Consider the following 25,755-nt stretch of genomic DNA (forward strand, 5'->3'; position numbering starts at 1 on the left):
AGCCACATAGCTACCTACTCCATCCCCTGGCTCCAGTCCCTTTTGCTCTGGCTGCATGGTCTGGACAATGCAACAGTGCCCTGCCCTGAGCTAGCCAGGCTTCAGCATGAGGCCTTGAGGTTATGTGGGACCTCAGACATCTTTCCCTTGGGAGTCTCTGAGCCACAAGAGCATAGTAGACCCCTGCTCAAACAGGTCACTGGTGGTTCTGAACAGAAAAAGGAGAACAGAAGCAGAAGCTGGGTGGGTGGGGTGGTGCACACTTGTAACCCCAGCACTCTGGGAGGCTGAGGAAGGAGGAGGAGGAGGAGAAGGAAGAGCAAAGGAGGAAGAGAAGGAGGAGAAAAGGAGGTATCCTCATGGTATAGACACAGTGAGAATTTCAGAGTTCTTGTCATTCCAGCGGGACACCTTCTGTCCCCTCCCCACAATTTATGCCTGTCCCATCAGTTGTCAGTGGACAGGCTTGATACTTGTATGCAGGTGTTACTTGGGGGGTGGAGTTTGCAAAACCAGATGCAATATGGCCTCCTGCCTTCCTTCATTCCTGCCCATCTGTCAGGGGCTGAGAGATGGGCCAGGTGGTGAGACTTGTGTGGCTTTGGTGTGCATTGTCTTTGGTGTGCATCGCCAGGCACAGGTGTGTCTCCCCTGCACTGAACTAAGAGAGCCTGTAGGTTGATAACACCCAACCCAAAAACCCCAAATCCAAATTGACATAAAGTCTGGAACTTTCTGAGTGTCCACATAATGTCACAAGTGGAAACCTTGACATGCACAGAGTTACCTAAAATATTAAACAGAATCACCTTGGGCTGTGTGGAGAAAGTGTCTATGAAACATCAGTGGATTCAGTGTTTAGATGTGGATCCATGTTAGTCACTTTCCCATTGCTGAGACACAATACCTCAGCCCACAGCCTAAGGGAGAAGTTCATTTTGGCTCAACTCTCAGTCCAGGATCAGCTGGCTCCAGGGTAGGACAGCATGGCAGAGGGGCCTGGCGGAGGAGGACTACTCATGCCATGGTGGGCAGGAAGCAGAGAGAGAAGGGAGGAGGCTGGGAGGGAGATGAACCCTTCCAGGCCACACCCTCAGTAACCCACCTCTTCCAACCAAACCCCACCTACTAACAATAAGTCAGCTCTGAGCCTTGTGACCAAGTCACCTTCCAAAAGCCCTGCCTAGGAGTGCATGAGGCTCTTGGGGGACATCTAGATCTAAACCATAATAATGCCCGAGTTATCTCAGTATGCATATGCAGACACTCCAGATTCTGAAAAAATCTGAACAACTTTTGGCTCCGGGCACTTGGGGTAACCTGTACTTCCAGAGTTGTCTGCTTCTTTTAATCAGGCACTACCATCCACCCCAAGGGTAGAGTGCACTGAAGCCACCGCTCCATGTTGCAGTGCTGTCTTTTGTCTCTTGCTCAGAGAGCTTTAAAGTGCAGTCCTTGCAGACTTATGAGACATAAGAGTGCCAGACGCGTGGCACATGTTCTTCCTTCTGCTGCCTGTATGGGGCAGAGTGGGCAGGAGCCCAGCAGGGAGGTGTCTACTCAGAGAAGACCTGTGTCTCTGGTTCTCCAGTAAGTTGAAGATACATTCATTCGGTTCTAGCTTCAGCTTCACAACAGAGGAGGCTGGTCTTGCAAAGGATACAGAAATACTCACTGGGTGGTTGGATTGCAGCATTCAATCAAAACAGCTAATTAATAATGTCTCAAGCTGTGTGAAGCAGATATGAAACTGAAAGGTCACCCTTCAGCAATCAGAAAACATGTAGCACTGGAGTCTTTTATTGGCTGACTAACATATCAAAAGCAAACGTGAACTTCTCTGCATTTTTAAAAAATGAAACCAAGGGCTATCTGCTTCTCAAATATCTAATGGGGGAGTGAGTCAGATTTCATGCAATAAACAGTCCCCAGCCTTTTCAGTGGTGAGCGTCCCTGCCAAATGAGAGAACGCAAGATGGAAACACACTGTTTTCCTGGCACAGACCACAGAGCATTTGCCGCGGTGTTATTTGTCTCTCCTGCAGAATTCCTCAGATGGCCCGATAGTCTCTTCAGGTATGAAGCACCTGTACTCAGAGACACCATGTGCCAGCTCTGTGCCACGCACAGGGCTTGGGGATGGATCAGAAATGACTGCCCTTTATTTACCTGCGTGTGAGTCACCACCTCACTGTCCTGCCGGGGTGCAGCAAGGGATGAGGCCAAAGAGTGGACTGGACACCAGGCCTCTGGATCTAGAACCCTAGGACAATTTCCTGTGATCAGGACCTTTTGCTAAAATAGGATCAAAGGAAGGAAAGGAGACTGCCCTATGGCCAAGTCCCTCCTAAGTCTTGGCCACAGCTCCCTGCTCTAGGAAGTGGAGAGCTGACTGGGTGACGGGGTTCGCAGGATTCAGCTGTGGCGGTCAGTAAGTCCCTTAGAAGGAGCCTTGCGGAGGCAGCCAGGCAAGAGAGACTGGGAAGACTATGTCTCACACCCCTGCCAGGCATGGTGGCTGATCCTGAAAAAGATGTGAAGATAGCTCAACTTCCTCAGGAACCGAAGAAAAGTGATAGATAGCCAGGGAAAAACAGAGGACTCGGCCCTGGCCAGGGTCTGGGTGCAGTTCCTTACTTCTGAGTAAACTGAGGAGAGGCCACTCAGAGATCGATTTCCTGTGGGAAAGATGGCGCAGGCGAGCTCTGGCCTGCGGTGAGGAGAGGCCACCATGCAGAGGAGGCAGCAGGCCTGAGGAGAGAGACCCAGAGTGAAGGAGAGTGATGGGTGAGCCCAGAGGAGCTGAGCCGACAGCCCAGCTGGGGAAGGATGCTGGGAAGATGGCGGTGGGGACCGGAAGCTGCCAAAGCTCTAGCTCCCTAATTTCTTCCCTGCCATCACCGACTCCAGGAGGGAGTGCAGCCAGATTGCACAGACTCCTATAGGGCTTGGGGGTGATAGGTGACACGCAGAGAAAGTGGCTCTAAATCTGAACGGTTCCTAATCTAGTTCTGAAAGACACTTGATTGTTGCACTTTATTGTTGCAGTGAATCTGAGAAGTTCCTGCTTTCCTGACGCATGAAGTCAGTCAATCTTCCACCTGGCAGATACTGAGCTTCACCTCTGTGCCAGGCAAGCAGCTGGAGCTTGGGAGTCCTAGGTCTGATTTGCAGTTGGTTTGGGGGGAACAGAAATGACAAAGAGATGAGAAAGAGGAGGGCTGGAGGGGGCTCCAAAGCCTCCACCTCCAGGGGGCATGTGACAACGAAAGGATGGCTCCAGGCACGTGGGTCACACAGGTGTGAACACAGCTGAGGGAGGACAGCACCGACCCCCAGCAGAAGCCACTTCTGAACGTTTCTGAACTTGCCCAGCGGCAGTCACCACAGCAGCCGTGTCACTGGGACAGAGGGACCCCTCAGCCCATGCAAGGGACCACGGAATGGGTCGGCAACTGTCACGGTCATGCGGTGAGTGAGGAACCACATCCCTGAATTTCAGAGCCAGAGCCTCTTATTTCCTCTTTTCTGGAGCAGAGAACAGGGTGGAGTTGCTCCTGCTCTCACGGAAGAGGTCTCTCATGGAGTGGGTCTGCATTTTCAGTGCATGAAAAATAACACTTGGGACTCATTTCCATTTTGATTTTTGAGGCTTTTGTGAAGAAATTGCTGCAGTTTTGAAGAACATTTCTGTAAAGGATTTTTTTCTGTTGTGGGGGTAGTGCAGAAGTAAGTAGGACCAGTGAGGGGGCAGAGACGACATCAGGGACCTACTTTCCTGTTATTTTCAGATGAATTAAAATCCTTTAGATGTAAAATATGGCTTTAAACAATCTGAAGCATTAGGAAGCAGATGATGCTGGGGCAAAGTCACAGCCCCTGAGTCCCTCCCCACCCACAGCCGGCTGGATCAGGAGGACTGGGGGCCTGGCAGGGCCTCCAATTGTTTCTGAGGTTTCTGTCTCCTCCAGGTGTCATCTGTCACCTCAGGGTCCCTGGAGATGGAGCGCTGCTTCAGGAGCAGCCCAAGGAGGAATGTCTTCCTGTGTCTTGCTGGGGCCACAGAGCTGGACACTTGGGTCACAGAAACTTGGGAGTGCTCGCAAGCTGTAAGCAACTTGGTGGAATCATTAAACACATCATTATATTTTTAAGGCCCTAAATCCCACCACCACCAAAAAAATACCCAGTGCTAGAAAAATTGTAGCCAAAATTCTTTCAACCAAATAGTTCTGCAAGTGGAAATCATGGAGGTGACACATGTTAGCCTCTTGTTTTCTGGCAGGGCTCGGGGTCCTGAGTGTGGGGGCAGCTTTAGCTATTGCTTTAGAGGCCACGGCAGCTCCCTCCTGCCTTCCACTCTCCGGTGTGAGGACATCCTGACAAACTGGAACGTTATTGCCTCCGCTTTTTTTTTTTTTTGTCTTCTTGAGACAGGGTCTCACTATGCAGTTCAGGCTGGCCTTGAGCTCACTTTGTAGCCCAGACTGATCTCGAACTCACAGCAATTCTCCTGCCTCAGCCTCCTGAGTGCTGGGATAATAGGCATGTGCCACCACACCAGGCTGCCTCCCCTTCTGCAGGCAGCTTTCCCTGGCTGGCTTTCCTGGGAGCCGGGAGGAGTCACAGCGGCAGGGAGGCTGTGTGTTGGGAAGTGGCCTGGAACCCTGGTGGGAGACAGAGCCAGGATCCCCGACCTCATAGAGGAGGTGCGCCCTGGCCTCCCTGTACTCTCCCTGGTAAGCATCCCTCTCACACCTGCAGCCCTTGTCACCTCAGGGTCCCTGAAGACTGATCTGATCCTCTCAGTTTGCCGAGGACAGGACAGCCGTGCATGGCTCATGACGATGGGTGCCTTTGTCATTGTGTAGACACTACAGAGCATCCTTACACACCCAGGCCATCCCAGGCTGTGGCCCGCACTGTGTCGTGTCCCTGAGTGCCACAGACAATGGTAGTTAGACTTAGCAGAGGCACGGTAAGACACCAGGCAATCCGGGTTTTCGCTCCATGACAATCTCCGGGGACCGCTCTCCCATCCTTGAGCCCTCACTGACCGAAGCAGCAATACCCAGCCCTGGCTGTGCGCACCTCCGTTCGTCCCCTGCATCCATTCTCCCATTATTAACAGCTATGTCATGAGTATCCGTTACAGCGTGGGCTTTCAGGGCTTGGGAAAAAGTTAAAATCAGTGTATTCGCTTCTTATAAAAATGTATGCAAATTTGAAGTGAATATTCCCAACAGCCTAATTTTATGCACAGAATTTAGAATGATGCAAATCACTCCAATTTTAAAAGTCTATGGAGTCACGCAGCCTCCAGGCTGCCAGGCCCGCTGTGTTTTAGCAGCACCACGAGGCTGTCACTCACGATGGCTGGGGGAGCTGGGGTTCCACCCTGTGGGCAGCAGCCACAGGATGCCACTCTGACTTCTGTCCACCTGGACTCCTGCAAAGGACTTTGGTGACTGCTGCTTGGCCATGCCAGGGCCACGTGGGCATGAATTTGAAATGGCCCTCAGGATCCTGAATCTCACACTGGATCTCAGCTCTCGTAGGCTTTGGGGACGTCCGACCAGGTGGACTTTGGAGATTTGTGGGCCCCACATTGCCCTGCAACCTTGAGAGCCACGGCAGTGTACAGCAGTGAAGGAGGGCTGTCGTGCTGGAAACTCACCACGTACCAGCACGTGTGAGGCACTGCGCTAATCACAGCGACTCAGTGAGGCGTCACACTGCTGCCCCACTTCAGAGCTGAAAAGCCTTAGTGCTTAGGGGTTCAGAGTCTCACTCAAAGTTACTCCACTGTGAATGGAGGGCACCAGGCTCAAGACTAAGCCATCGATGTTGACCCAGCTCTTCTTTCTCATCCCACGTTGCCCTCGAGGAAAGCTCATCCAGGCATTTGCTCAGTGGGGCCTGAGGACCCACCCTAAGAGCACCCGCTGTGGCAGGAGACCTACCTGGTAAAACAAGATGAAGGCAAAACAGTCACGGTGAATAGCCACAAAATTCAGTCCCTCTTTTTTTACTATTGGAAAGTTAATCTTATATTAATTTATAGTTGTGCAATTTCCCTTTATAAAACATTTATCCTACCCAGACATGGTGCCACACCTGTAATCCCAGCACTGGGGAGGTTGAGACAGGAGGATTACCATGAGTTCAAGGCTTGCCTGGGCCACACATTGAGTACAAGGCCAGCATGCACTACATAGCAAGACCCTGTCTCCAAAAAATGAGACAAAAACATTAATCCTGGCCTCAAGGGGTTTGTGTACTGAGTTTAGAGCAGTAGCTACCGTTGTAACTATGATCTTTCTTGCCAGAATCTGCACACAGGACAGAACCTGCTTCGCACTTATCTTTTCCTTTCTGCACGCAGTATCCAATGCCACGAGGTATCCAAGGTTGAGCTCTCCTTCCATGTGTTGTGCCCCGGTGTCTCCTTTGGCTCATTGTTCTTGCGTTTTGAGGCTTTGCTAAGTAAATAAGGGTACCTTGGATACAGTGCTATGACACTACAATGTCATCTGATAACTGAGAGAGCTGAGTAGCTACTGGGTGGGCAGTGTATACAGAGCAGACACACTGGACGAAGGGTTCTGCACACCCCAGGCAGGATGGCACAAGACACTATCATCATGTTGCTCAGAACAGCACGCACTTTAAAAATTAGAAATTGCGCTTTTTGTGGCCCACAGGCGCTCTACCAGTGAGCTGCATCCCCGCCCCTTTTACTTACTTTTTACATTTTTTGACACACAGTCACACTAAGCTGCCCAGGTGGAACTTTAATTTGTGATCCTCCTGCCTCAGCTTTCTGAAGTGCTGGGATTATAGAGGCATGTGCCACCAGCCACCACACCTGGATCCCATGGTGTGCACACCCTGGTTACACGTAGGTAAGTGAAATTGTGGAGCGTAAAACCGTGGCTAAAGGAGAGATGACTGCAGAAAGAAAAAGAAAACCTCAGCTACTCAGCGTCCCATCTCATGTTCAGCTCTCGATGTGGTCCAACTGACAGCAGTGATCTGTGCTCAGCACGAACTTGAACTCGAGGCTGCAGAACACAAAACCTTATACCCAGTGCCAACCCTGGACCTCTGCAGCCTGTGGACTGTTCCCCGTTCCCATGGGCTCCTATGGCAGTTTCGGGTCAGCTTTCAGGTAGTCCACATTCCACTGCCCTTCAGACACTGATGTAATACAAGCTGTGTCCAAAAGCCACTGGCAGTAGCAAGCCGCCTGAAGGGCACAGCACGAAGCCAGTGCTTCCTCCCTCTGTGGTCACTAAGAGCCGCCCTGCTGCTTGAACTAATGGGCGTCTCTGTCTGCCATGCTCCAGGGCCTGGAATCGGCCTGATGAGGACCAGCAATGGGCTGGGTGACCCGTGTGCACTTCTGCAGCTGCTGGTGTTTTGACCTCAGTACACAATTCCCTTCCCAAATGAAGCTCTTGAAAACTTTCCTGCTTGGATGTGAACAGTTTCTTTTACACATTTTTATGCCTCCATGAGTCTGATCACCATCACGTGATATATTTTCACTTTCAGGATTCAGTTTCATTCATTGTGTTTTTTCAGGGTTCTATGTATTTTGGAAACTCTGCATGATTAATTAACCAGGAAATGGGTTTGAGATACATATATTTGTTTGTTTGTTTGTTAGACCATGTTTCTTCAGCAAAAACAACCAATTGTGCGAGGCAGTAATTCTCCTCCAGAATAAAGCTCATCTTTGGCTCAGGTCTTAATCTCTAAGAGTCCACGAGGCTTTATCTCCTGGTCTCCTAGAGAAGCCCTCTGAGGTTGCTGAGCTTGTGTAACCTGGCCTGGATCCCAGGTGCCTCCAGCCCAGACTTTGAGGGCTTGTTTTGTACACAGCCCCGTCTTACCAGACGACTTCATTAGAGAACACTCACATTCACCAGCATCCTGGCTCCTCAAAGGAGATGTGAAGTTTCTTTCAGAACCTGCAGCCTTACACACAGTTGGCCGACCTGCACGGGGAGAGATAACCTATTTACATACTAAAAAGGTCAGCATTGGACAATCAGTCATTAGAGGGGCACGTGCTGCTGGTTGCAACTGGAGCATAAGAATTGGGAAGAAGCTGGCAATTTTGCCGTCTCTTTGTCTGTGTGGACGGCAAACAGGGATAAATGTGTGGATGTCTGCTCCGATGTAGGAGAGCAGCACCGTGCCCAGCAGCGCCGTGATGGGCAGCTTGCTCCCAGCTTAGAGCGTGTCTGATTCCTAACAGGTATGTGCCTGAGCATGCAACGTGCAGGTCAGCCTCACCTACGGAAAACCAATTAATTTCAGGTGGAAATATTTGCATAATAACTTAGCAGACTCTGTTAGCAAAACATAAACCATCACAATAGACTTTAATTATGTAGGTAGCTACCGCTGCTTCATCTGCCATGTGCGTTATTAGGGAAGGTGGACTTTCCGAAGGCAAAAAGCATTTCCTTTTGTGATCGGTCTTTCTTCTCAGAGTTTCTTTAAATACCAACAGTTTCATTTTGCTAATGTATATTGAAAGTATCTTACAAAACAAAAAGGCATCGGTTTTCTCTGAAACCTCTAATGGTTTCAGTCCCTCTGCATTTGTAGCTTCAAAGCAAAATAGTCAAGGAATAGAGATCAGTGCTTCCATGTCCGGCTGGAACATAAGAGCAAAGCCACTCTGGAAGGGAGCAGAGCAGGAGTGCAGTGCCGAGGGTCTCGGACAGGCAGACAGCCCTGTCCTCTGGGCTTGGAACTGCGGTGGGTGTGTGGCTGCCTGTGGCCGGGAAGTCACACCTCACCGAGGCAGCCCTTAGCCTCCTCGCAGCCGCATAGCCTTGCCCAGGTGAGGTCGGTGAGCATGGGGCAGATTGACAGCAGCAGCCAGTGTCACCCAGACTGCCATGGGGGCCCTGTGCTACATTTCACCCGGTATCACCGGGGGACTTTGGAAGCTGGTTGTGGACCTGTGCTCACTCTTTCTGCGGAGATGGATATGTGCCTCCTGGAAAGAAGTGTGCTCTATGTACACACGCATTCCAGATGGCTGAGGGTGCCAGTCTGCTTAGGATTCACATTCTGCATGGTCCTTTGGTTCCTCTGCCTCCTGATGGAAGGAGACAAGGGCCAGGACAGAGACATGCTAGCCTCCATTGCCCACCAAGCAGCACCCCCGGAGATGTTTGGGCTTGGCCAAGGTAGCCTCAGTCTCCTGAACCTTCCTGACTTCTGCTGTGCATGACCACAGTTCTGCAGCGGACCCACAGGCCAGGCCAGGCTCAGGCACTCCTCCCACAGTGGCTTGAGAACCGGAGACAAGGGTGCTGGAGGCATCTGTGTCTTCCCTGCCTTGCTCAGAGGCCGTGGCTGGTGCCGCGCTCACTCCCACTGCTCTTGTCAGAGTACTCCACCGAGCGGACACAGCAGGCGCTCCCCCAGTCAGAGTTCAAGACCTCCACAGCCACCCACCCTCTCTGGACCCTGCCCCTAGACAGGGAGCAGCACTGCGAGCTGCTTCCAGGCAGGGCTGACGTCCAGGCCAGCCGAGTGGCCCGAGGGACAGTGGAAGAGGTGAGGGGAGCGCAGCTGGGGGGCTGGACGGGAGCTGCCGGCTGCTGGGTTTCTCTGTAGGAGGCCCGAAGTCCAAATTGGAATAGAATTTGGAGGGGAAACCCTGTTGCTTGGCCATGTGGTTCTGTGGCTCCTCTACCCAGCCTCAGGCCAGCACCACCCCGCACCCCATGGCCACCTACCCTGTGCAGTTCTACACCCAGCTGTGCTGGCACAAGCACGGATGTGCGTGAAATTCAGGCGCCAGCGTCCACCCCAGGACCTTCCAGGCCCCAAGGGGTCTGTGTCTCCCGTTGCTGAGGTCTCCATCCAGAGCCACACAATGAGCGGGTCAACCTTTACGTGATCTCTGTTGGGGTCACAGTGTCACGTCTGCCGCTGTGACCGGACATTTCTGTGAGCTTACTTTGCAGCCTTGGCCTTCACTAAGGATGCCTTAGGCACCGTTGCTCACTGTAATGCTATAGAGGTACTTCCTGTTCAAAGCAACTTTCTTTTAAAGGCTGCGTGATTTGACAGAAGGTCCCGTGATAGAGGCACTGTTAACCACTGAGATAACATGTTTGTTCAATGAAGGGGCCACAGGTCACCGTAAGGACAAGATTCAAGCAGAAGCCAGCACTGCGCTGTCAGGAACGTCCCTAGAGTGCTCAATAGGACTGCTTTACCTCCTTGCGGCCTTGGTCTTCCTCTCCAGCCCTGGGCCAAGGCTGCTCAGAGATGGAGGCGGGGCCGCTCTGTCCCCTACCCCAGGACATCGCACCGCAGCCTGCAGCGCCCCAGTGCATTCCCCACGGGGGCAGAGCGGGCTGGCAGCGTTCCTGGGGCCCCCACCACCCATCCTGACTTCAAAGATGGTCACCTGGGAAGGAGCCAGGGCCTCTCCTCTCCTGCCAGCCACCGTCTGCTAGGCCTGTGCACAACCGGAGTCATGTAAGGGTGGGCAGGCACTCTCTTAGTTTGCGCTTCCCACAGATGGGGACGCCGAGGGACCAGAGACTAAGTGAGTTGTTGAGGTCGCACGGTCAGGATCGTGCCCACACCTGGGTGTGGGGAAAACTCACCTGGGCCAGGTGGTCGGCTCAGTGGGCAGCTGGTGCCCCGTAGGTCGCTGGGCACAGCATCACTTTGCGAAAGATGGCATCTCAGGGGGAAGAGAGGGTGATAAGGCTGCACAGGACTGGGAGCGGGGCTCAGAGGCCCCAGCACCTCTGTGTGGGATTTTGGGCCCTGGGCTGGCACCGCAGTGCGGTGACTGACTTTAAAGTCAGACACACCAACATGGGGAAAAGGGTGAGACGGGATGAAAGTGGAACCAGCTGGGCGCGCTTCCATTTCTAGTCCCTGCGCTGCAGTTTAGCATCCAGTCAGGATGAGAAGATCCCAGAGCCGGAGGCAGGAGAGGCTCCTGAGAGATAAAGGGAGCAGTGAAGGTGCTGTCACAGGCGGCCCTGGGGAGAGCACCCAGGCCAGGCTAGGACACCCTGCGGACATTTGGTGGGACTCGCAAGCACCATAGGTCCCAGTGTGTCACACCAGTGCCCGGAAAGCGGTTCCAGGGGTTGGAACCTAAGGCAGAGGTGTAAAGAGCACAGGCAGGGGTGGGGACATGAGTCTGGAGACGCCCCTGAGGACCAGGGACCCGGAAGGGGAAGGAGAAGTGGGCTGCGAGGGTGCTGAGGAGCAGCTGGAGCCAGGTGTCCCCACCACAGGAAGGTGCAGCTCAGGCCAGGGACTTGGCGAAGGGAAGAGCCCTGCACCAGCTGTGCGCCTGTGAACAGGCAGGGCAGAGTTCATGTCCACGTCTAAGGTGTTGTCATATAAGAAGCAGGGGACCTCTTATCAGGACCCTGAGAGGAGAGAGGGAGGCACCACCAGGCCCTGAGCCCTGCCCTCCCTGTGGCAGAGGTGCAAGCCCTGCGAGCCTGTAACTGCTGGGAGCCCCAGAGCGTTTGAGCCGCTGCAGAACCGTGGCCTTGCAGCGCTGCCCCTGTGTGGATGGATGCTGCCACCTGCGTCTGTAACTGTGACCTCTTGGGCTGCCCGTGACAGCCTGCTCAGTGCTCACGGTGCAGGCTATAGCTCCCTCTCCCTCTCCCAGTCCCATGCACCTGAGCAAAGGCCCACAGGCCTCTGCACCCAGGTCTTTCCTAGACCAGGATGGGCCCCTGGGAGAGAGTGAGCTTTGGTGGACTGGAAATGGGGGATTTGTGCGGCGTTCTGTGTGCCTTTGAAGACAAGGCGTCACTCACTCCAAAGGGTGGCCGCCCCAGGGGCAACGTTAGGCACCACCCAGAGCACAGGGTGAAGTGGGCTGCCCTGGGCACCAGGAAGAGGGCAGCGTGGAAAGGCAGCTGTGCTCTGAGCAGGTGGACGCGGTTCTCAGGGCTCTGCTAGCCCTGGGAAGATTGAGGAAGCCAGGGACAGGGGATGTGAAAAGGCCCTGGGCGTCCTGTGTTCGGTGCCGTTCAGGAAGACCTCACCTGGGGTGTCCCCAGTAGAAGATGAAGAAAGAGAGCAGTCCCTTTGTCTGCCATCCTGCCCTGCCAGGAGGGAGACCTCTGCGCTATACCCCGCTACCTGCAGAGCGGAGCTGGTGCAGTGTCTCTGTGACAGTGCTCAAGCTGGGAGTCCACGGCTTTGAGACTGCACTCTCTCCACAGCAGCGTTTTTTCAAAGCACAGGTAGGCTGTGAAGTCAATTGAGTGGTAGGAAATGAAAGGCAAGCACAGAAGACAGCAGGCGAGGTGTCATAAAGGTTATTATGCAGTGGAACTTTTGTTAGAGATGGAGGTCTGAGCACGGGCAGGTTATTAGCGGTATAAGGGTGTTTCTTACTCAGGGCCAGGGGACTATCCTGCAGAGAGGATAAGCTTTGGAGAGAGAGGCTAAAATATTGTTATCTTCTTATGGGATTTTACAGCTTTGAAGCAAAGAGAATGTGTCAAGTGTTTAAGTGAATGAGTGCATTTATGAGTGGATGGATGGATGGGTGGGTGGCTGGATACATGGATGGATGGGTGGGTAGGTGGATGGGTAGATAGATGAATGGGTGAGTGGGTGCATGGATGGGTGGGTGGATGGGTGGATTCATACATGGATGGATGGGTGGGTGGATGGGTAGATGGGTGGGTAGGTGGATGGGTAGATAGATGAATGGGTGAGTGGGTGCATGGACAGGTGGGTGGATGGGTGGACTGATACATAGATGGATGGGTAGGTGGGTGAGTGGATGGATGGATGAATGGGTGAGTGGATGGGTAGATGGATGAATGGGTAAATGGATGAATATAAGGTCAATTTCAAGTAGCTAATTGCCAGGTATCTTGTGCAAGCACACTTGGGTTGGCTGGGATGTTGTGTATGCATTCACCACGGCACAGGTATGACTTAGTTATGACTGGCACAAATATGGGTACTTCTGTCTTTTCTATTCTAAAATGCTTCTTAAAGTGCCCTATATAAATTGCCCAAGCCTCAATCAAGTGCTCCCTAAATGTTCATTAGCTATAAAAGATGGCAGTCACTTTAAAAGCAGTCCCTACACAGGAGGGAATGTTGCGAAAAATCCAGGGTACTGCTGGCGAACCACTGCAACCTCCTGCAACTGGGCTCTCACGAAAAGGGCAAATAAACTCCGCTGTTCAGAAATGCGACTCCGGCTGGAAACGTGGTCCCCAGTGGACGTTTAGCTGGTGCAATCAGCGCGCATCTCCGCTAGAGGAACAGCGCCGTTCGGAAGATTGAGAGCGCGGCAGCCGGGCTGAAGCACAGCCCTGCTGAGCTGGGAGCAGCCGAAAGTAGGTCGTGGGGGGGATGTGCGCTGGGTGAAGCGAAGGTGCGAGTGAGGCCAGGCTGTGTCATCCTTCTCAGTCCTCCCAAAGGGCTGTCTCATGCCTGACTTAACTCTCTCGGCATCCTTGCAAAACGGACACCGGGATCTGGCCCTGGGACACTGTGTTCAGGGAATGTGGACGGTGGGTGTCTGCCACCCCGTGGTCTCACAGGCATGGCCAGTGCCACAGGCTACACATGAGCTCCTCCCACAGCCATGCCATGGCTCACCCCACACTACAGCCCCCTACCTCGGGGTGGCCCCATCGCTAAGGCTGTCACCTCGTCCGTCCTTTAGTTGGACTGGAGAAAGCCGACCGATCCTGTGGCTGCTGCTGGGTTAATAAATGGCCATTCTTCTCCTCTGTCATGGAATTCCCTCCTTGTGAGCAGCTATCCATGTCCTTCCACAAACCTGAAGGGGAACAACTGTTTTACGGGGAGAATGAGCAGGAAATCTTTCCTCTTCTCCTATGGTAGACGAAGCTCACCACTTTACCAGGGTTCTCTGCAGTAACACGGGTGGGCGACCAAAATTCAGAATACAATATACTCTCCAGAGAGACAGATACCCACTGATAGATCTAGGCCTTTAGCTGTTTTCTTGGCCAGAGAATTTTGATCGAGTCCATGGAATCTTGCTAGTTACTTTGGGAAGATAGACTGGCGGGAATGGAAATCTCTCTGTAGGAGTGGGCAGGGACTCGGGGACCGGCGGTGCAGCCACGGAGCCACGGCGCCCACGAGGTTGGCAGTGGCGGTGTAAGCAGAGGCCCGGCTTGGCGGTCTCGCTGACTCGGTGCTGTTGAACACATTATTCATTCCCATTAAAAAACAGTTTACCTCTGATGCACACGGAGGTCTCTGAGCTCACGGTGCTGTGGAGGACGGAGTCCTTGCTTGACTGTTTGTCCAGGAAAGGACAGTTTAGCATATGCAAACAGAGGTGCCCCTGCAGCCCTTCTGCCCAAGGAGAAGCGGTGTCTCCAGCCAGGTGTGAGAGGCCCTGTCTGTAACTGACGGCTCCCCTACCTGGGGCCACTGTCCCTGCTCCGGTGGGGCTCCCCCAGCACAGCTGCTCAGAGCCAGAGCAACCCGGACACCTTTTCTACTTCTGTTGTTCTCTCCCCTTTTTGGGAGTCGCCCCAGAAGCCCTGGCTGGTTTGGGCATCTGACATCCAGGGTTGTTGCTAAATCCCCTCAGTGCCCAGGGGAGCACAGTGCCATCCCTCGGACTTGGTGGCAGTGGTGCCGAGGGGAGAAACACAGCCCCAGAGCAGAGTGTGTGCCCAGAAGTGGCAGAGTCTCTTTCAGCTGTGCCCAGCGGTCCCCAGCGCTGGGCACTTAATCCCTGCAGCTTCTCCCTGCTTTGGATCTCGGTTCAGTGCCTCACAAAGCATCCAGGCCCCGTCGCCCCTGCACAGCAGCTGATGCCACCCCGCCCTCACCCTGTCCCGGAAAGTCCCTGCCTAGGCCCCCCGGTGGTCCTCGGTCCCCGCCCTGTTCTCTCCGTGTTGTGCATGTCCCCCAGTGCACGTCAGAATCCACTGGGCAGCTCAGAACAGAAACACCAGCGCTTGGACCCAGTCCAGCTGCACCCACAGCAGGGCCCATGGCCTGAGCCTGGAACTCAGTGGGCCTGGAAGCTCCAGCACCTGGGAGCTGCTGCAAGTGCAGACCATGGCTGAGGCCACACTGTCACCGGCTCTCCTAGCTCCCCTCTGCTCTCAGCCTGGCCTGTAGATCCCTGCTGCTGCACCCTTGGGCCCGCACCTCCCCTGTTCCTGGACCGACTGCTGGAATCCTTCTCCCCTAGGAGCTCTTCCCTACCCACTCACCAGAACTGTCCCCTGGGAAATACTGTGCTGGTACTGGGACACCTCAGGGTCCTCCCCCTTATGCACCTCCCCAAGTTGCCACTTGACATACAGAAAGCTGTTCCAAAGCCCGTGGCCTTGGTACCACTGGAGGGAGACTCGCACTTAGGGCTGTAATTACAGCAAGGAGTGGGGTGCCGTGCACCCTATCCTGCAGCTGGCAATCACTGTTGGTTTCCCCACAGCCCCTCAGGACAGCCTCCCTGCAGCTGCAGCCCACCATCTCCAAGCAGGAGTGAGAGACCTTGCTGTAACTGACTGCTTGTTCCAGCTGCAGTCTCTGTGGGTAGAACCATGACCTCCCCCAGCTTTGTCAAGCTGCTTGCAGACACCAGAACCATGCACTCTTGTGACCTAAAAAAAGAAGCATGTGAGCTCAGCAAACTGACCCTGGCCTCCTCCCACCTAGGCAGCACCACTGCACCAGGTCTTAGGGAGCCGTCTTCCGTGCTAAAGGGGTGAGTGTTCCTAGTGCTTTTGAGATGGAACACGTTGGTGAAAGGCCCTGGGCTTTGTGACCCTCTCCAGATATCTCCATGAACTAGGGAAAGGGGGTCAGGCCCGTGGACCCCGCTTCAGTCAACACAGGAATCAGAGGGTTGAGAAGCTAGGCCTCTGCAGATCTCACTCCCAAGATTCGGTTTTCTATGGCACCACATGTGGCTGCAAGACTGGGGGCCTGCTCGAGATGGCCAGAACCCTGGCACGGTTTCTGCTTGTCCAGCATCCATACTTTTTTATGTCTAGTGTTCATGCCACTTCCCAAAAGTGTGTGTTGGGAACATCCCACGGCTTCCCGCACAGCCAGGAAGGAAGTAGAGCTCTCTCTCTCTCCAAGAGAAATTCCAGACCCTGGGGAGGGGAAGGAAGGGAAAGGTGAGGGTAGAGTGGAGTTGGAGAGAGAGAAATGCCAGGACTCAGGGTTGGGAAATGCCCGGAAGCCTGAGCCCTGGCACTACCACCACTGCCTCCTGGCTGAGCCTGGGGTTGGGGGAGTTCTCCAGCCCCTGGGCTTCAGCTCCATTGTCATCTGTGTGGGATACCAACTCAGCATGGACCTTTCGAGGTCCTGCAGTCTGCCCAGCACCTTGAGGATCCAGCCATCAATCTGCCCGCAGCCAGGAGGACGATCTTCGAGACCTGGAAGTCCTGGGGATGACTACTGCCCACAGTCATGGCCCCTGCCCCACCCCAACCCACCAGGTGGCCAGGAGGACACCAGAGGCAGCTGCACACAGATGGAGGCTGTCGTTATTTGGTCCCACCTGTCACCAAAGCCCTCTGTGCATCAGCCTGGTGACACGAGGACAGGAAGATGTTGGGAGGAGGCTAATTTCTAAGCTGACAAATGCTAATGTGACTTGATAGTTACTATTTAAATCCCAAGTGTTGGAGGGACCTGAAGTATGTTTTACTCACATGTTGAGTTACTACAACCCCCAAATTATTTCAGGTGCGGGATTTAAATTAGGCTTTTCATCTTGCTCCGTAGGTGGCTGAGTTTGTACATTCTCTTCTAGGCTGTGAAGGGCATGCCGAGAGCTTTAAGAAAGAGGTAAGCAATGTAAAAATCGGACACATTTCTATACTCCCAGCCTCAGAAGTACTTCACTTCATTTAGCTAAATATAAACAAAAACATTTGGGGGGCAGGAAAAGGGGGACTCTCTGTGTGGGCTGGGGTGGACTCAAGGGCAACCACGCAATGCTGTACTACTTGTGGGGAGAGGATGTGAGCACAGTAGTTGATGGATCCCTGTGGGCATCACGGAGCCTCTGCTCTGAGGTACGAAGTCAAATGGGGGAAGGGAGCCCTCCATCAGGACAGCACCAGGGAGCAGAGGGAACTCAGTGAGACTGAGACCCCTCTACCATCCCTTCCTGAGCCTGCTTTGGAGGGACACTTAGAAGCTGCAGAGTTCTCAGGTGAGGTCTCTGCCTTTCTTGGCTAAGAATGTTCTGAACTTCCCTGGATTTGCATTTTCCCTGGGATAAGTAGTCATAGTTACTGGGGCTGCAGAAAAGACCCCAGCAGCTGCAGATTAATAAGGCAAATGCCCCCGACAGTGACTATGAATTGTAGCCCAGCCACGTGCCAGGCAGGGTGCTGAGCTTCTTACAGTCGTGGCCTTTATCTTCAAAATCCTGCAGTCACAGTGGAGAAGGGCAGGCTCTGGAAGGCGGGACAGGGCAGGCAAAGGGCAGCCAGCCTCCAGCCCACCTCCATTTGATTCCAGGGGCTCCATCTCACTCTAGAATTTCCAGTAAACAACCCTGCCAGAGCTTCTTGAAAGTATGTAGTTTGCAGAGCATACAGAGTTGGGACAGAATACTCGCTGAGTTTTGGGTTGTGGGGCTCTCAAGACACCTTTTTTCTGTCATTAGAATCATCACCAGCAGAGAGACATGAACTACTTTCATACTGCTGCCTTTGAAGAGGGTCAGGCCCACAGTACCAACCTTACAGAAGGGCAGGGCCAGGGCAAACGTTTTTATTCCCGTCTTCTTGGCCCCTCAGTAGCGTCATCTGAGCCAGACTGTCCATAAATGGTGTGACACCAGGGCACGGCCTTGAGTGGCCTGCGAGTCCAGCTCGGAGCACTCTGGGTGCTCTGGACAGTGCCATCTGCAACTTGGGAAAGTTATCACACTTCAGACTGAAATGTGTTTTGTTTTAGGTTCCAAAATATTTAATTATAATAGGATAAATCTATTCAAAGTTCACAGTATGATGACTTAATCTGCCGTATAGGAGGCACAGTGATATCTCCAGGGAGATGAGCCAAACTTCCGTCACGGTCATTTGGGACAGAAGTGCCGCAGAACTTGCCCCTCTCCAGCTGAGAATCATTCTGAACCCATTTTAAAATATCTTTCAAAGTCAATAAATGAAGCATTTACTTTGTAGGTATTTCTGTTTATCATCGTTTTTTATTATAGAAGGAAATCTTAAAATACAGGGAAGTCAAAAGGAGAAAACAAAACCCATCACCATCCCACCAGCCAAAGATAACTTCCACTAGTACTAGCTATACAGACTTTACTATTCTAAATAGCTACATGTATGCATGGGGGCAGGCAGATTTCATTTTAAAAATTCAAACGGAGGCCTTTATCATCATATTTCATGTTACTATGCAACAATTGGTGAAATGTCCCAAATCATTCGGTGTTTCACTGAGACAAGGATTTGGTAACAGTGAGGCAGGCACCCTATCCTGTGGCAATACCACCATTTCTTTACTTCTGCTATGATTGGAAGCCTGGGGTGAATTTCACCATTACAAATAATACTAAGTGTGCACATTGCACGTTGTCCTCCCAGAAAAAGTCTTCAAGATTCATGATGCTAGTCATAAAGCTCTTTAGACAGGTTTGTTCAAGCCAGCATGATGAAAGCCTAGCAGAACCCAACTGGCAGGTGGTAAATGCACGTTTCTGAGCATGTTTCTACTTTGGCTTCTCTCTGTTTCCAGGGGAACAGGTCGGTCAATGGGGTCAGGACACCGAGCAGAAAGAAGGCCCCTCATTCTCTTGCCGCCAGCTCCCCAGAGTCACCCAGCACCCAGGGGCTCCAGCTGGGTGAACTGGCTTTTGCGGACCATGGGCTTTACTTGAATTTGTTTATTTGATTGCAGCAGATCGATGGCAAAACCTTCCTACTTCTGACCCAGATGGACATCGTCGGGGTCATGAAGATCAAGCCGGGCCCAGCTCTGAAGATCTACAATTCCATCCTGATGCTAAGGAGCTCCCAGGACCTCGCTGAAGAGCAAGCTGCCTCAGGCCAGAAAGCCCGGGGATAATGGGCTCCTGCCTTGCATGGGCACCAGGACCCATGCACTCCAGAGTAGAACCAGTGCCATTGGTTTGGTTTTAGTGACTCCGTAATCTTAATCATATTTAGTCTGGACCCTCTGCAGCGTCTGTGCTTTGTGAAGGCAGAGGGTTTCACCCAGTGACCAGTGCCAGGGACTCAGACGCAGCACTGTTGTGGGGTGTGTGGCACTGTCATCTCTGGGTGAGGGCCTTTCCTGCTCTGATGTGTGGCAGCCGAGAGACCAGAGCCCACACATCCACCTGCCTTCTTCCTTGCTGGGAAAGAAGCCATTTTCCATTTGCAAACATAAGTCTTTCAAGTGGTAAAGCAGCGAACGGCAGTCCTCATCGCTATGCTGTGCATGTTTCCACCAGGACTGGGCTGAGCGTGGCCTGGGGCTACTGTCTGGGCGCAGCGCATCTTCAAGCGATGAGCTGGGGCGTTTTGGACAAGATTTCACCAGAGATGTGTGGGTTCATTACTCAGGAACGTACGACTCTAAGAAATAATAGTAGGGACAGGTTTTCATGAGGCATGGATTCTCCTTATTCCATCAGCTGTTTCCAGGCTACAGTCCCAAGGTACACTGGAGCCCGGTAAAGGAACATTCCCAGGAGGGACAGGAGATGGATGCTGGCATTTCTAAAAGCTGCTAGGACCATCCCCACAGCCCTCCACCAGCGGTGGGACCTCAGGTTCCGCCCTGACACCGGCAGTGGCTGGTGGCCAGACCCATCCTCACTGGGATTTCGGGAGGGCTGATTTCCCTCTGCCGTGACTGGAAGCTGTCTAATGAGAAGTCAGAATTGTGTAACGGGTACAGCAGGGACCTGTGTGCACCTTGACAGACAGTGACACCATGAGAAGAGGAGGCCCCCGAGGCAGGGAGCCCAGCATCTGTTCGTTTTGAAAGATTCTGATTTGTTATGGGCTCTCATTCATGTTTTGTAAATGATTCTATCTGATGCCCTCATCCCACAGTCAGGAAAGCCAAGCCCCTGGCATTCCTTCCACTCCCTGGTACTCCTACCCTAGCAACGGCTACAGATGCCCTCATGGCAGTGGAGACCCAGTCATCATTTTGGATTGGGGAGAAAGAGGGAACCCCTAAAAAGGAGCCTCCGCCCTGACTGCACGCACTGCTTCATTAAGAACCGTTGTTGTTAATGGTTTAGGAAAGCTGATTGTGCCTGGAGGCTCCAAATTTCGGGCGCTGAGGAAAACCGCAGTCTTCTCTAAGACGGGTGCATGTACCGTGCTTCTTTACCTCCCTCTCTAAATGTAATTTGAACGCATTACTGGTTGATGTAAATCTTGTTTCTGTTTTACGTGTTGTTTTGTTCTGCCTTTTGTAGGCAGCCCCATGCAGTTAAAATTCCTGCCCCTGCTGTTAAAATTTAAATATATTTGAAATGATAATAACTGGAGGAAACAAAACCCACACTGCCCCTACCCAAGTGAACGTGTCACTGCGACCTGGGCCTGCCCCATGGCAGAGCCCTCTTTGTTCAGCCCTGGAGGAGCACAGGTGCCCACGGCGTCAGCAGCAGAGTTGGCACTTTTGACTACTGTACTGTTTGGGATATGTTCCCTCAGGGAATGGGTCAATAGTTAACAGACATTAAATTAGAGGTTTTTCTAATGAATAAAAACTTCAGAGTTGCTCATTTTATAGGCTCAGTGGAGCGCCTGGGATTTGGGGTTCAAATACTTAGTACATGTGATTTCAACCATAGGGCCTAGAGCAGAAAGAAAGATACCATGCAAACTGGGTGGGATTATAATTCTTGGAAGAAGGTTGATCACTATAGGTAGAGCCAAGTCTCACCTGCTGGACACCTGCTGGACACCTGCTGGATACCACCATACTGTCCCCCAGGCGCCCCAGCCTTGCACTCTTTCAAAGGGAGCTCAGCCCTCCTTCCCGAGTAAGCTGTAAGAAGCAGCTATTCCAGGAGACAAAACTTTAAACTTAGCAACTCTGTCTGCCCCGGTGGTGTAACTTCCTGTGTAGTCAGTGCTGGAGCGCCGGCTCCACATCCTGTGTGCTACACTTTCTTCTCTCTCTACGCTGTCACACACTGTGATCCACGATGGAATCTTCGCTGAACTCCTTTTCTCCAAACTCAGCCTACCCGGCTGCCCCTTAGCCTTGCACACACTGGTCCCTCTGCCCATGGTGTCCTAGCCACACTTCCTCGGCAGCCTCCCCTGACACCTTACCTCCAGGCCCCACAGTGGCCAGCACCGTCTATTGTCCTCCACTCTACTGTTACTGCTCGTCCCTCGTCTCCACACTAGTTCAGGAGATTGGTGGGGACAGACCCTGGGTCTGCCACGTTCTTCCCTCACTGTCTGCACTCGACACTGTCTGACACTGGTCAGCACACAGTGAGGTGTCTCCTCATCAGGTGGGACTCTTTGTCAGAGGAGAAAATGACACCTACCCCAGGGTCTTAAAATTTGACTTGGAGGATACACGCACGCATGTAAATGCAAGCGACGTGACACAAGGTGCTGGTGCTCTGAGTCGCTTCAAGGGGCCTGACTGTCCGGGCTCAGCTCTGTCCTCGTCTGGCTTCTACTCCAGCCAGTTCCCCTGCTCCTCTTGCTCTCCAGAAAGATTTGAAGTGTTAGGAGTTGAAACTCTTCACTCGGCCAGGAGGACCCCAACACACACACACACACACACACACACACACACACATTCACACAAACATGCTCACACAAACATGCACATGCACAGGCGGGTGCACACACGTGCACACACACACACACACACACACACACACACACACACACACACACGGCTGGCTCAAGCAGCATCCAGAAACCATGCCAGTAGCGTGAAGGACACTGGCCTCTGCCTCCTTCCTGACTCCCGCCTGGAATACGAGTTTCGTCAAGCAAAGATGTGCCAGCCAGGCTTCCAGAAATCCCAGCGTCTAGCTTCTTAGAAAGAGCCGTCCTGCCAAGCCGTGAGTACAACGCATGAGTACATATCATGGGGCTAGAAGTTAGATCCGCACTCCTGCGGGCGCTTGGGACTTTGGGGACTGTCGTTGCTGAATGTCTGCAATGTCAAATAACTTTTGCAAATTAAATTTCTCTCTCATTTCCAACAGCCCTAGGACATGAAGCAAAAAGCCTGCCACTCTCCGAACACCTCCTTTCTCCCTTGCGATTACACATCCTGACTTTCTATAACTTGTGTATTAAAAAAAAGATCCAGGAAACTGACTGCTTAATCACACAAGAGCCCAAGCCGGGGTGCCTTCGCTTGTGGAGTGGTGCTGGCTTCCGAACATGCCAGAGCTTGAGGGCTGGGTCATCTTTGTCTACAGAATCTCCGTCCTGCATCCTGGGCGTGGCAGACTTCAGGATCTAGAGGTGTTTCTTAACAGAACCACAGAGGCAGGCTCTCCACATTTACTTATTCAGGTTCTGCTTCATGTTATTTTAAGGAATATTCAATTTGTCACTGCAGCTCCTGAGGCTGGAGAATGTTATTCTGAATGTGAAGTGTTCCTGTGAAGATATTCTTACTCTTTGAGAATATGTGCTTCATGAATATATTCTCTTATAAATGTATTCCTCTTCAAAACTTATAAATGTATTCATGAGGAATATATGTCTTAATGAATTCTTGAATATTCAGAATCATAAATATATTTTCCTATGAATAAATTTATTAGAGAATAACATATTCAGGAGAAATCTCCCTCCAACATATATTCCAGTGATGTCCTGCCCATGTTTCGATCCCTCTCTGCCCTGTACTTTCTTGCTGCAGTAGAAGAGGAGAGAGTTAGGCTCTTTGGTAAGAGGAAAACACGAATTGCTCAGCTCACACTGATGCGTGCATGAGTCAGTTTGCTGACTGCACCATTTGGCGTACTGGTGATCAGCAATATGATTTCTTAGGAAATTATCCGCCTCAGTCTTTGCACCACATATATATTCCTTGCAGGAGGGTGATGGATTTTGAATCCAGTGATCAATAAAAACACACCCCTGCTGGCCTGGTGAGTGGCCCACTTGGGAGGCCCAGGGACTTCCTGGGTACCTGTAGGCGTCCAGGCAGGCCCAGCTTCTGGAGGAGGAGAGGTGGACAGCAGGCATCAACAACACAGCGACAGGGAAAAGGCATGAACAGCTGCGGGGTGAAATGGTCTAAGCGCAACCATTACCAAGGAAATGGGACGCCAAAGCCAGCAAAATGAGACCTGAGTACACAACAGTGAGGGTTAATTTCCTTTTCTCCCAGTGATTCTATTTCAGGGAGTCAGACGAGGTACTGTGTACTACGCTTCATCAAGGGTGCGACGCCCAGCAATTCCTTGTTAATGTCAGTTTGAAATTCAATTGTGCTCCTTTTGATTTAGAAATCAAGGCATCCACGTAAATTGATGCATGGGAAACACAAAGTACTGAGGAGCCCCAGGTTCAGCCAGGGTGTTCGGGCGCAGATTGAACCGCAGGCAATAGAAGCCATGTCAAATATACGCGGAGACTGTTTGGAAATACAGGAGCCTGCAGTTCAGCAGGAAATGCTGGGGTCCCACAGGTGTTTCTGCAGGAGAAAACATCAAAAGCTGTTGACTAATATTACCTCAGTCATCTTTCCAAAAGTAAAGAAAAGGCGTTGTCCGCAGGGTCTGTGCCTGCCTGCGTTTGTCTTGTGTTTCTGCAATAGGATAGCACAGATCAGGTGATCCGTAGAAACAGCAGAAATTTATTTCTCACAGTTCTTCAGCCCAAGCGCATGTTGTCAGCAAACCAGCGAAAACCCCAGTTGTACATCATCCCCTGGCCCGAAGGCAGAGGGGGAGATTGCGCTCCCTACGGGATGACGTTACTTTGTCTCTGAGAACAGGGTCCTGGTGACTGACCCATTGCAGCGTTGTTGCCCTGAGCCCTGTACGGTGGGGACACGCCCAGTCTCCGCGTCAGCTGGTGCGGAGTGATGGGCGTGGCCATGGGCCGCGGATGACAGCACTTCTCGTCAATTACTCCAGGATCCGAGCCAGCATCTGTTCTCACAATTTACATCAAAAGGGAGCGCAGGTTCTGACAAAAGCAATCAACAAACCAGTTAACAAACAGAACTCATTTGATGTTAGTAATTGATTTTTTTTCATCTTCAACCAATTTGTAGTCATCCTCCAGAAGAGCCACCTTCATTTTATTTTGTTTTTTGAAGCACAGTTTTGTCCTTCCTAAGCCCTGGTTCCTATCAGTGTGGAAACTGGGGTTGGCTCTCCCGACCTCCGAGGAGGTTACCCATGTGCCTTCAGCCCGGAAAAGTTAAGTCTAAGATGTAAAGGAGAATAGTACAGATACATATCAGGCATCCACATGGATTCTGAATTGTTCCTCAGAGGAACCAGCAAATTCACCTGTGCAAATGTCTAGGTGAAAATATTTTAATTTATTCATTCAGCAAATATTTACTGAAAGCCCAGTATATGCCAGGCCCTGGGATGTAGCTGTGAACACATCATACAAAAATGATTCTTCTCAAGAAGCTCACATTCAAGTAGATGGAGATAATCAAATAAGAACAGGTATGAAAAAATGAACAGGAGTAGAGAAAAATTAAGACAAAAGTCTAGAGCCTTATGTAAGGGGAGATGACCTTTCTGGCCCTTGGAAGTTATAGAACTGTGACCAGGTGGGGCCACTTGGAAGAATAAGCTAGCGTCCAGGTACCTGAGTCACAGGCACATACCAGTGCCACCCACATGTTGCTGCCATCCTTTCTGCCACTGTGAACTGTGATGACATTTTCATCTAGCCCCTGGGGACAGAACGACTCTCTACACCGAAGTACCTCTCACACATATTACTCATGACTGGCTCAGGGACGGGAATATTATTTTAAGTACCAGGTAGACATGAGCCACTAGGTAACCTGTTACCTTGAAATTTCTAGACCTTTCCCCCCACCCCATCGGATTACAAGTGGCAATTAAGGAGAAGGAATCAGATACTTCTAATGTGATTAACTGAGATTGTCATCAGGCAGGTAATTTTAAATGCTGCCAGGGTTTAAATACAGACTCATTAATTTTAGCTCAGTGGTGTTCTAACATTTATTATGCATACATAGGAATTTTAAGTATGAATCTGTTTTCACATAGCTGCGCTTGGTAATCTTGCAGACGTTATCCAACTAACACTCGATTCTCACAGCCCTCTCGGAGAGGAGCTAAAGGTTAATAACATGACTTGAAAGTGGGTCTGATACCACCAGCAGTAGGAAAACAGGGCGATAAAATGTGTCTGGTGAAAGGTGGGGAGTTTTGACCCTGTCTGGAGTGAACACCAGGCATCCAGAGTGGGTCCCACATTACAGCTGCTCCCAAGGCCCCCGTGGGCACACGTTTTCAAGTTAGTCATTTTGGGTAAGTGTTAATTTGAAAACGGATTAGCCTTCAGGGAAGCCCAAATTTAGCAAAAGCAATTTATCTGGCTTTATTTATTTATTTGTTTTGCTCCCGGCAAGTTCTCCTAAACTGAAAAGTCTGTACGTTATAATAGTCTGTCAAGATCAGAGCTGGGAGCAGGCTACCATTCGGGAACTCCTGGGAGAAAAAGACCAATTTTTCATGTCTGGGTAGTTGTTTAAGACTTGAAA

General features: G+C 51.7%; 1 protein-coding gene across 1 annotated transcript in view; it reads left to right on the top strand.

Annotated features, from left to right (window-relative positions):
- L3mbtl4 (l(3)mbt-like 4 (Drosophila)) overlaps positions 1-21,768 on the top strand; it is a 240,963-nt gene extending 219,195 nt beyond the window's left edge. Inside the window, 5 exon segments of the mRNA XM_013518523.1 lie at positions 1,412-1,422; positions 9,183-9,201; positions 9,416-9,585; positions 16,789-16,851; positions 18,934-21,768. Of these exon segments, the coding sequence (XP_013373977.1) occupies positions 1,412-1,422; positions 9,183-9,201; positions 9,416-9,585; positions 16,789-16,851; positions 18,934-19,101 (431 nt within the window). The 3' untranslated portion in view covers positions 19,102-21,768.
- The last annotated feature ends 3,987 nt before the right edge of the window (positions 21,769-25,755 follow it).

The sequence above is a fragment of the Chinchilla lanigera genome, unplaced genomic scaffold, assembly GCF_000276665.1.
Source record: "Chinchilla lanigera isolate Chin_1 unplaced genomic scaffold, ChiLan1.0 scaffold00001, whole genome shotgun sequence".
NCBI lineage: Eukaryota > Metazoa > Chordata > Mammalia > Rodentia > Chinchillidae > Chinchilla > Chinchilla lanigera.